The 12,732-nt window shown below is 39.3% G+C and overlaps 1 protein-coding gene across 1 annotated transcript in view; it reads right to left on the bottom strand.

Annotated features, from left to right (window-relative positions):
* Window positions 1-10,141: 10,141 nt before the first annotated feature.
* LOC110275658 (dehydrodolichyl diphosphate synthase 6-like) overlaps window positions 10,142-12,732 on the bottom strand; it is a 51,411-nt gene continuing 48,820 nt past the window's right edge. Inside the window, exon 2 of the mRNA XM_021131863.2 lies at window positions 10,142-10,291. Coding sequence (XP_020987522.1) covers window positions 10,142-10,291 — 150 coding nt within the window. The remainder of the gene's footprint in view (window positions 10,292-12,732) is intronic.

The following is a 12,732-nucleotide window of genomic DNA, read 5'->3' on the forward strand; positions in this document are numbered from 1 at the left end:
GTAAGAGACAGAGCTAGTATATGGTTGAACTCACAACCTAGAGACAGCCTGAACTCTTGGGAAAAGCTAGTCAATGCCTTCTTAGCTAAATTCTTTCCACCTCAAAAGATGAGTAAGCTTAGACTGGAAGTTCAAACCTTCAAATAGAAGGAAGGTGAATCCCTCTATGATGCTTGGGAAAGATACAAGCAGTTGATCAGAAGGTGTCCCTCTGACATGCTTTTAGAATGGAGCATCATAGGTATCTTCTATGATGGTCTGTCTGAGTTATCCAAGATGTCATTGGACCATTCTGCAGGCAGATCTATTCATCTAAAGAAAACTCCTGCAGAAGCTCAGGAACTCATTGAAATGGTTGCAAATAACCAGTTCATGTACACTTCTGAAAGAAATCCTGTGAAGAATGGGACAACTCAGAAGAAAGGAGTTCTTGAGATTGATACTCTGAATGCCATATTGGCTCAGAACAAATTATTGACTCAGCAAGTCAATATAATTTCTCAGAATCTGACCGGATTGCAAGCTGCATCTGGCAGTGCTAAAGAAGCCTCCTTTGAAGGAGAAGCTTATGACCCTGAAAATCCTGCAATGGAAGAGGTGAATTACATGGGAAAACCCTATGGAAACACCTACAATTCTTCATGGAGGAATCACCCAAATTTATCATGGAAGGATCAACAGAAGCCTCAACAAGGCTTCAATAACAATAATGGTGGGAGAAACAGGTTTGGCAATAACAAACATTTCCCATCATCTTCTTAGCAACAGACAGAGAACTCTGAGTAGAATTATTCTGGCTTAGCAACCATAGTCTCTGATCTATCTAAGATCATACTAAGTTTTATGAATGAAACAAGATCCTCCATTAGAAATTTGGAGGCACAAGTGGGTCACTTGAGTAAAAAGGTTACTGAAACTCCTCTTAGCACTCTCCCAAGCAATACAGAAGAAAATCCTAAGAGAGAGTGCAAGGCCATAATAATGACCAACATGGCTGAACCTAGAGAGAGTAAGGAGGATGTGATTCCCAGTGAAAAAAATGTCATGGGATGTCCTCTGAATGAAAAGAAGTTCCCCTTTGAGGAACCAAAGGAATCTGAGGCTCATACAGAAACCATAGAGATTCCATTGAACCTACTTCTACCATTCATGAGCTCTGATGAGTATTCTTCCTCTGAAGAAGATGAAGACATTACTGAAGAGCAAGTTGCTAAGTACCTTGGAGCAATCATGAAGCTGACTGCCAAGTTATTTGGTAATGAGACTTGGGAGGATGAACCTCCATTACTCATTAATGAACTAAACACCTTGGCTCAACTAAAGATACCTCAAAAGAAACCAGACCCTGGAAGGTTTTCAATACCTTGCACCATTGGCACCATGACCTTTGAGAAGGCTTTGTGTGACCTGGGGTCAAGTGTAAATCTCATGCCACTCTCTGTAATGGAGAAACTAGGGATCTTTGAGGTACAAGCTGCAAGAATCTCATTAGAGATGGTAGACAATTCAAGGAAATAGGCTTATGGACTTGTAGAGGATGTCTTAGTAAAGGTTAAAGGCCTTTACATCCCTACTGACTTCATAATCCTGGATACTGGGAAGAATAAGGATGAATCTATCATCCTTGGCAGACCCTTCCAAGCCACAGCAAAAGCTGTGATTGATGTTGACAGAGGAGAGTTGGTCCTTCAAGTGAATGAGGACTACCTTGTGTTTAAGGCTTAAGGATCTCCTTCTGTACACATGGAGAAGAAGCATGAAAAGCTTCTCTCAATACAGATTCAAACAGAACCCCAGCATTCAAACTCTAAGTTTGGTGTTGGGAGGCCCCAACCATGCTCTGAATATCTGTAAAGCTCCATGAGAGCTCACTGTCAAGCTATTGACATTAAAGAAGCACTTATTGGGAGGCAACCCAATTTTTATTTTCCAATTTCCATTGTTATTTTATGTTTTATTTATGTTGATGATCATGTGGAGTCACAAAAACAACTACAAAAATCAAAGCAAACTCAAAAATAGCATTAAAAATAGCACACCCTGGAGGAGGAGCTTACTGGAGTTTAAACGCCAGTAAGGGTAGCAGAATGGGTGTTAAACGGCTAGTCTGGCACCATTATGGGCGTTTAACGCCAGAAAAGGGCACCAAGTTGGCGTTCAATGCCAGAAAGGGAAGAAAAGCTAGTGTTAAACGCCAGAAATGGGCAGCAACCAGGCGTTTAACACCAGGATTGGCACTAGGAGGGCGTTTACACGCCAAAATGGTGCAAGGATGAGAAATTCTTGACACCTCAGGATCTGTGGACCCCACAGGATCCCCACCTACCTCAACTCACTCTCTTTCTTCTTCACACCTCCCCATACCACACTTCCCCAAATACCCCTCACCAATCACCTCCATCTCTCTTCCCCATCACCTCTTCACCACTCATATCCACCCACTCTTCCCCAAAAACCCCACCTACCCCGCCTTTCAAAATTCAAAAACTTTCCCTCCCAAATCCAACCCTCACACACGAACCCTACCACTCTCTCCACTCCTATATAAACCCTTCATCCCTCCTTTATTTTCACACATCATAAACACTTCTTTCCCCTCTTGGCCGAATCACTCACACCTCTCCATCTCCTCCATTTCTTCTTTTTCTCCGTCCCTTCTCTCTTCTTTTGCTCGAGGACGTGCAAACATTTTAAGTTTAGTGTGGAAAAATTGTTGCTTTTTGTTTTTCCATAACCATTTATGGCACCTAAGGTTGGAGAAACCTCTAGAAAGAGGAAAGGGAAGGCAAAAGCTTCCACCTCTGAGTCATGGAAGATGGAGAGATTCATCTCAAAGGTCCATCAAGACCACTTCTATGAAGTTGTGGCCAAGAAGAATGTGATCCCTGAGGTCACTTTCATGCTCAAAAGGAATGAGTATCTGGAGATCCAACATGAGATCCGAAGAAGAGTTTGGAAAGTTCTCACCAACCCCATTCAACAAGTCAGAATCTTAATGGTTCAAGAATTCTATGCTAACGCATGGATCACCAAGAACCATGATCAAAGTGTGAACCCGAACCCAAAGAATTGGCTCATAATGGTTCGGGGAAAATACTTAGATTTCAGTCTAGAAAATGTAAGGTTGGCATTCAACTTGCCTATGATGCAAGGAGATGCACGCCCCTACACTAGAAGGGTCAACATTGGTCAAAGGTTAGACCAGGTCCTCATGGACATATGTGTGGAAGGAGCTTAGTGGAAAAGAGACTCCAAAGGCAAGTCGGTTCAATTGAGAAGGCATGACCTTAAACCCGTGGCTAGAGGATAGCTAGAGTTCATCCAACGCTCTATTATTCCTACTAGCAACCGGTCTGAAGTAACTATGGATCGGGCTATCATGATACATAGTATCATGATTGGAGAGGAAGTGGAAGTTCATGAGATCATACCTCTAGAACTATACAAGGTTGCTGACAAACCTTCCACTTTGGCAAGGTTAGCCTTCCCTCATCTCATTTGTCACCTATGCAGTTTAGCTGGAATTATCATAGAGGAAGACATCCTCATTGAAGAGGACAAGCCCATAACTAAAAAGAGGATGGAGCAAATAAGAGAGCCCACTCATGGACCTCAACAAGAGCATGAGGAAGTTCCTCATCAAGAAATCCGTGAGATACCTCAAGGGATGCATTTTTCTCCACACAACTATTGGGAGTAACTCAACACCTCTTTGGGAGATTTGAGTTCCAACATGGAGCAACTAAGGATGGAGCACCAAGAGCACTCCATTATTCTCCATGAAATTAGAGAGGATCAAATAGCCATGAGGGAAGAGCAATAAAGGAAAGGAAGAGACATAGAGGATCTCAGGTGTTCCATTGGATCTTCAAGAGGAAGAACTAGCCGCCATCACTGAGGTGGACCCGTTCTTTGATTTCCTTGTTCTTAACTTTCTGTTTTTCGATTTTTATGCTTTATGTGTTATCTATGTTTGTGTCTTCATTACATGATCATTAGTGTCTAGTATCTATGTCTTAAAGCTATGAATAATTCCATGAATTCTTCACCTTTCTTAAATGAAAAATGTGCCTAATTACAAAAGAACAAGAAGTACTTAAATTTCAAATTTTATCTTGAAATTAGTTTAATTATTTTGATGTGGTGGCAATACTTTTTGTTTTCTGAATGAATGCTTGAACAGTGTATATTTTTTATAGTGAAGTTTATGAATGTTAAAATTGTTGGCTCTTAAAAGAATGATGAACAAAAAGAAATGTTATTGATAATCTGAAAAATCATGAAATTGATTCTTGAAGCAAGAAAAAGTAGTGAGTAACAAAGCTTGCAAAAAAATAAAGAAAAAGAAAGAAAAAAAGAAAAAGCAAGCAGAAAAAACCAATAGCCCTTTAAACCAAAAGGCAAGGGTAAAAAGGATCCAAGGCTTTGAGCATCAATGGATAGGAGGGCCCAAAGGAATAAAATCCTGGCCTAAGCGACTAAACCAAGATGTCCCTAACCATGTGCTTGTGTCATGAAGGTCCAAGTGAAAAACTTGAAACTAAGTGGTTAAAGTCGTGATCCAGTTATGTTTCTGGACACCTCTAACTGGGGACTTTAGCAAAGCTGAGTCACAATCTGAAAAGGTTCACCCAGTTATGTGTCTGTGGCATTTATGTATCCGGTGGTAATACTGGAAAACAAAGTGCTTAGGGTCACGGCCAAGACTCATAAAGTAGCTGTGTTAAAGAATCAACGTACTGAACTAGGAGAATCAATAACACTATCTAAAGTTCTGAGTTCCTATAGATGCCAATCATTCTGAATTTCAAAGGATAAAGTGAGATGCCAAAATTGTTCAGAAGCAAAAATCTACTAGCCCCGCTCATCTAATTGGGACTAAGTTTCATTGATATTGTGAGATTCATTGTATATTCTCTTCTTTTTATTCTATTTTGTTTTTAGTTGCTTAGGGACAAGCAACAATTTAAGTTTGATGTTGTGATGAGCGGATAATTTATACGCTTTTTGGCATTGTTTTTAAGTAGTTTTTAGTATGATTTAGTTAGTTTTTAGTATATAATTATTAGTTTTTATGCAAAAATCATATTTCTGGACTTTACTATGAGTTTGTGTGTTTTTCTGTGATTTTAGATATTTTCTGGCTGAAATTGAGGGACCTAAGCAAAAATCTAATTCAGAGGCTGAAAAAGGACTACAAATTCTATTGGATTTTGACCTCCCTGCACTCGAAATGGCTTTTCTGGAGCTACAGAAGCCCAATTGGCGCGCTCTCAATTGCGTTGAAAAGTAGACATCTTGGGCTTTCCATCAATGTACTATTTTTTTCCCGAGATTTGATGGCTCAAACTGGCATTCCAAGTCAGCATAAAAATTCTGGCGTAAAATGCCCAAACTGGCATAAAAGTAGGAGTTAAACGCCCAAACTGGCACCAGAGCTGGCGTTTAACTCCAAGAGAAGCCTATGCACGTGAAAGCTTCAATGCTCAGTCCAAGCACACACCAAGTGGGCCCCAGAATTGGATTTCTGCATCATTTACTTATTTCTGTAAACCCTAGGTTACTACTTCTCTATAAATAGGACCTTTTACTATTGTATTTTCATCTTTTTGATCATTTGTGATCTTTTGATCATCTTTGATTTTGGGATCAGGTCTTTGAACCCTTTTTCAATTGTTTCATGTTATTTGGGAGTTATAGCCGAGCCTAGACCTTATCCTTATGTATTTTCAACGGTGGAGTTTCTACACATCATAAATTAAGGTGTGGAACTCTATGGTTCCTCATGAATTAATGCAAAATACTATTGTTCTTCTATTCAATTCAAGCTTATTCTTGTTCTAAGATATTCACTTGTACTTCAACTTGATGGATGTGATGATCCGTGACACTCATCATCATCCTCCCTTATGAATGTGTGTCTGACAACCACTTCCGTTCTATTTGCGAGAGCTTGAGTGTGTATCTCTTGACCTCCTGGTTCACAACGCATGGTTGCCTCTCCTGACAATAGAGCTTCCATTCTATGCAATCAGAGTCTTCGTGGTATAAGCTAGAATCAAATAGGCGGCATTCTTGAGATCCGAAAAGTCTAAACCTTGTCTGTGGTATTCCGAGTAGGATCTGGGATGGGATGACTGTGACGAGCTTCAAACTCATGACTATGGGGCACAGTGATAGTGCGCAAAAGGATCAATGGATCTTATTCCGACACGATCGAGAACCGACAACTGCTTAGCCATGCGGGAAACCGTAGAGGACCTTTTTCACTGAGAGGATGGATGGTAGCCATTGACAACGGTGATCCACCTACATACAGCTTGCCATGGAAGGGAGTATGAATGATTGGATGAAGGCAATAGGAAAGCAGAGGCTCAGAGGGAACAAAGCATCTTCATACGCTTATTTAAAATTCCCACCAATGAATTGCATAAGTATTTCTATCCTATTTTATGTTTTATTTCATTCTTTTAATTATCAAAACCCTATAACAATTTGAATCCGCTTGACTGAGATTTACAAGATGGCCATAGCTTACTTCAAGCCGACAATCTCCGTGGGATCGACCCTTACTCACGTAAGGTATGACTTGGACGACTCAGTGCACTTGCTGGTCAGCTGCACAAAGTTGTGTATCACGATTTCGTGTACCAGTTAAAAATTGGTTTTTACTAAAAATTGTAAAACTTCTAACTTTCAAAACTCATAATGCCAAAACAAATCAACCATATCCAAAAACACCCCAAAGGCTCATACCAAACATTCCTCATTCATTCAACTACCTAGACCATTTCCTATTCAATAAATTTCTTAGATCCTCACCAACCCCATTATGACCAAAATCATCAACAAGCACTATCAACCATTAAAAATATCTATCATAATCATTATTCCTCCATTCAACATCATCAAAACTAAAAATCAACATCAATTATCATCAACATTAATAACGATCAATACTCATCATAATCATTCTCCAACACATACAATTCATTTAACCTTCATCATAATTCATATATCCCACATTCCAAAACTCCATATCATCATCATCATCACCATCATCATACAACTCATCCTCAAACATAAAATTCACATACAATTAATTGTACACCCAATTATTCAATCCTATCTTAAAGTCTACTAGCCTAAGTTTCACGAAATATTACATATTAACTAAAAAAACTGAAACTATACCTTGGCCAATTTCCACACAAGCACAAAATCACCAAATGAACTCTAAGTAAGTTCCACAAAGCTTCAGCCCCAAAATCTTAATTCCAAGTGCACTAATTCTTCAATTCAACTCCAATCAACAATAATTCAAACTATATCCATACAATATACCAAAATCAATCCTAGAGTTCACAAATATGACAAACCACAAGGGTTAAGAGCATTCTTACCTTATCCACTATAGATTGGGACAAAACCCAATAATAACTCAAGGTTAATTACCACCTAAATAACCAAAATCACAAAAGTCACACAAAATTAAACCCAAAATGCAAAAATGTATAGGGCAGAAAATTGGAGCACGGCTTTCAAGTTGCTATCAACTTTGTTTAGCTAAAATTGATGGACTTGGCAAGAGCTTCGCGTGGCCGTAAATGACACGCAAATCGAAGTACTGTAGCTCAAGATATGATCGAAACAAGATGATGATGAATAGTGCTTGTGTGCTCAAATGCTGAATGAAATGAGCTGAATAGTGATTAATATATATATATATGTTGGACCAAAACTTTTAGAATTAGCGCCTGATTCTCAATTCTAAATATTTTTCTAAGAATTTTTACAGTTTTATTTTCTCTCATGCAGTATCGGACAGACTTGAGACGGTACTACTGACTATCAGAAAGGCGCAACCGGAAGCGTGGCATTCTGGTAGCAAGGGTGTTAAACTTTGTGAGACTAATTGATGAAGTTGGATTGTTTCTAGTTATAAACTGTGATTAGTTTCCTTATTATTTGAAAATGATTGATTGTTGGAATTCTTGATTATGTTGATTTTTTTGAGTTGGTGTTATCGTGGTAGTGGTTTAATAAAAGTTTGATGGAAATTATGATTTCTTTTGATTGATGATGTGGTACTAGTTGTTAAACGGAATTGAGTATCAAGAATCTTGTGTTTTAAAAAGTTGTTGATAGGGGATTGGTTAATGGTAGAAATTTAGGAAACCCTTAAGGGTGGTTAAGTCCATTTTTAAGGAGAGATTATGTCCAAATTTTTATAAGAACCCTGCTACCTGCTATTTACTCAAAATTTATTAGAACAGTGGCATAAATTTAAAAATCTATATAAAATAAAATTGTAATTCAAATGTAGTGAAACTTTATTTGAATCAAATTTTAGGATCTCTAGCATAACTATACCAAAATGAAGAGGTTTTTTATTAGAAATTATTTTTTCATGATTTTTTAAAGTCTATTACTACTTGCTGTTTTTTTTAAGAAGTTACCAAACAGAATAGCGAAACTTTGAAAATTTATAAAAAATTTAATTCTTAATACGGATACCCAAAACTAAAACTAAATTGACTCTTAAAATCCCTAGAAAATCTCCATTAAAGAGTTGAGTCGTTACGCTAGTGTTTTGCAACATATATCCACCCCATAAGAAATAAAACAATGTGTCAGATAGTCAACAAGAAGGCTGCGATTTTTCTTGCACTGTACCAGTTCAAGGAATCAAAAAATATAATTTTTTATTTTGTCATGAACCTTAGTTCATCATGGTCTCATGGACATGAAGTTTGCGCGATTCGGTGATCGATTGATATTTTTAGTATAAGAAAGAAATTGGAACATCGGGGACATATTAGAGTAAAAGATGAGGAAAAAGTATACTTAAAATATTAAAAGTAGTTATCCCTTATAGAAAAAAGAGATACAAAGTTAAATGATTCATCTGAGATAAGAGCTAGTCCCAAGATGACTTATGTCCCCAGTCAAAGAAACATATTGGCAGGAGAGAGAAACACCGTCCAAGAAAATGTACGGACTAGACAAAGACCCGAGCTAGTGAAAATGTACTAGCTAGGTAAAGTTGCTAGGTGAGGATACCCACTTTAAAGAAGAGTAGCATTTGACTGATATGAATTTGCCCATATGGTATATCATTTCTCACTAAATGCACATTTGCTATAGCAATATTCTGATTAAAATTTTAGTCTAACTGACACAAAAAAATCTGTGTGGCTTTAGTATCTGACTGACATGGAGGCACCCATGTGATACATGTGCTGACTGATTCAGTGGAGAAATCATATTCGGGATTCGTCCTAAGTAAGGTCAGGCTGTGGATAGTTAACCGACGCGTGAGCTCATTGTCTGCACTAGGGACAGACATGCATCATATTATTTGCACATTTGTATTTGATTGTATGTGTTTATTTTATTTCTTTGTAATTGTGTTTTTGGTCTCATTGCAACATGTTTGTGTGTTGATTTGGGTTTTTTACTTGTATTGTTGGTTTGTGAATGTATTGAGATGATTACGGATTGATGTTGTGATTGAGAATCGACTATGTGGCTGAGAGATGGTTAACATGACTAATTTTGTGGTTAAGATATGTTTAAGTTTATAATTTAAAGAAAGGGGTTAAATTGTTTTTAAGAAAATTTTTAAGGGATTAACAAATTTATTTTTGGAATATAAGATAACTATTTGCATTTATTTTGTATTTTTGTGGCATTCGCATTCTCTACTGAGAATGTGTGGTTTTGTTCTCAACCTAAATTTTCTAAAACATTTTTAGAGATATAGAAGGATAACTGATTAGGGAGCTACAGACAAGTAGAAAATTGGTTTGAATAGTTAATTTTGGGTTTATTGCACTTGCCCCTGATGTTTTCGAATGTATTTAACAGAAGGGTAGGTTTTATTTTTGAGTTCTATTTGAATAATTTTTGTGTATTATTCAAGGTTCGGAAAACCGGACCGGTCATCAAACCGTTCTAACTACTGGTTCACGGGTTTACTGGTCTAACCGGTCTAACCGATGGTTCAACCGAAAAAACTGTTTTAAAATGAAATAATAAATAAATTATAAATAAACATCCTAAAATATAATTATAGTATAATATAAATATTAAATAGTTTTCAAATTTAAAAAAATACATTAAATGTCATCAATCAAATTCATATAATCTTATTAATATACAAACTCAAGTTAAATAGTATAAAAGGAATGGCACCAAAAAATGAGGTAGTTAAGGCTACACAAACTAACAATACTCTCTGTTTGTTGTGGGCAGTGACCTTCATTGCCTTTTTTATGACTTGCATCATCTATCCTTCTTTCTTGCATAAAGAAGACCATAAAAGAGCACAAATCTCATTTGATCAGTACAATTCATGCATTATTTGGTGAATATTATGGTACACTACTTTGAGATGAGTTGTGCTGAATTTCAGGAGAAAAAGGCATCAAGAATGGGAAGAAGACAAACAAGAAGTTGGACGTGTGAAACTGGCGTGCCACTTGGGGGCAAATGCCATAAAAATGCACTGGTGTGGCACGCCAGGAGCTAAGCGTGGCACGCCAGTACTAAATTCCAGAAGGGAGATCTAAGCATGCATATGGGCATGGCACGCTAGTACAAAATTTCAGAGAGAAAGATGGAGGACACAAAAGGGGCATGGCACGCTAGGTTGGGCGTGGCACGCCTGACCCATCAACTACTATGGGCATACCACTTGAGCAAAGGGGCGTGGCATGCCAACTCACTATCTCAAGAAGAACCTCCACTACGGCGTGCCACTTGGTGTCGAAGGTGTGGCATGCCAGCTCCAAAAAGCCACTTGGGCGTGCCACTTGAAGACCCAGGCATGGCACGCCAAGCTTGAAGAGTGCACAAATACATGGGCATGCCACTTGAGCAGCATGGCGTGGCACGCTGGTACAATAATCCAGAGAAGGGACTGAAGGCAATTGAAGACTAGGCGTGCCACTTGAAGTCGAAGGCGTCGCACGCCAACCCCTTAACCTCACTTCGGCGTGCAACTTGAGCAACCAGGTGTGGCACGCCAATGCACAAGATAATACGAGCAAGGACTGGGCGTGCCACTTGGTGTCGAATGTGTGGCACGCCAATCTGAGCATGTCACTTAGGCGTGCCACTTGAAGGTCAAGACGTGGCATGCCAATTACTGGAGCGAAACAAGATCATGGGCGTGGCACGCCAACCTTTAGGCGTGGCACGCTGGTATAAGTTTCTAGAAAGGGTGGAAGATGCCAATTACATGGGGCGTGCCACTTGGTATCGAAGGCGTGGCACGCCATTCACTATTCTGTACTTAGGCGTGCCACTTGAGCAACCAGGCGTGCCACTTGAGCAACCAGGCGTGGCACGCCAGTTCATTCAGAGGCCAGAGAAGCATTGGGGCGTGCCACTTGAGTTCATGGCGTGGCACACCAAACAGAGGAACCACTCACTCATAAAGGGGCATGGCGTGCCACGCTAGCGCAGCTTTCCAGAGAAGCTTAGCCAAGCACACAACAAGGGCGTGGCACACCAGACCCTGGGCATGCCACGCTAGTTCAAGTCTCCAGAAGCAAAGGAAAGTGGAAAAAGCAAAGGGCATGCCACTTGAGCTCGAAGGCGTGGCACGCCAACACAAGAATTCCACTATGGCATGCCACTTGAGTTCAAAGGCGTGGCATGCCAAGGTTGACAAAGGGACAAGCGTGCCACTTGAAGGATTGAGCGTGGCACGCCAAGCTATTCTGAAGGGCACGTGACACGCCGGTGAAGCGCCAGCCACACGCCAGTGGTGGACGAAATTGTGATCATCAATGTTGTACTCTTTATTGTTGTATGGAATAATTATAATGGCTCTTTGCTATGTGTGGACACAACTCCGTTCAACTAACCAGCAAGTGTACTGGGTCGTCCAAGTAATAAACCAGCAAGTGTACTGGGTCGATTCCACAGAGATTGTTGGTATGAAGCAAGCCATGGTCATCTTGTAAATCTCAGTCAGGTGGATAGTAATTGATTATGGATTTTTGAAAATTAATAAATAATAAACATAAAATAAAGATAAAGTTACTCATGTAATCCAATGTTGGGGATTTCAGATAGGCGTATGGAGATGCTGTGCTCCTCCTGAATCTCTGCTTTCCTACTGCTTTTATCCAATTTTATCACTCTCTTCTATGGCAAGCTGTATGTAGGGCATCACCGTTGTTAATGGATACATCCCATCCTCTCAGTAAAAAAGGTCCAAATGCTCTGTCACAGCACGGCTAATCATCTGTCGGTTCTCAATCAGGTTGGAGTAGAATCCTTTGATTCTTTTGCGTCTGTCAATAACGCCCAGCCTTCAGAAGTTTGAAGCTCGTCACAGTCATTCAATTCCGGAATCCTACTCAGAATACCACAGACAAGGTTAGACCTTCCGGATTCCCATGAATGCCACCATCAATTCTAGCTTATACCATGAAGATTCTGTTTAAGGAATCCAAGAGATATGCGCCCGGTCTAGGGTAGAACGGAAGTGGTTGTCAATCACGCGCGTTCATAGGTGAGAATGATGATGAGTGTCACGGATCATCACATTCATCAAGTTGAAGTGCAAAGAATATCTTAGAATAGGAATAATTCGAATTGGATAGAAAATAATAGTAATTGCATTGAAACTTGAGGTACAGCAGAGCTCCAAACACTTAATCTATGGTGTGTAGAAACTCCACCGTTGAAAATACATAAGTGAAAGGTTCAGGCATA

Source organism: Arachis duranensis, chromosome 9 (assembly GCF_000817695.3).
Source record: "Arachis duranensis cultivar V14167 chromosome 9, aradu.V14167.gnm2.J7QH, whole genome shotgun sequence".
Lineage (NCBI taxonomy): Eukaryota > Viridiplantae > Streptophyta > Magnoliopsida > Fabales > Fabaceae > Arachis > Arachis duranensis.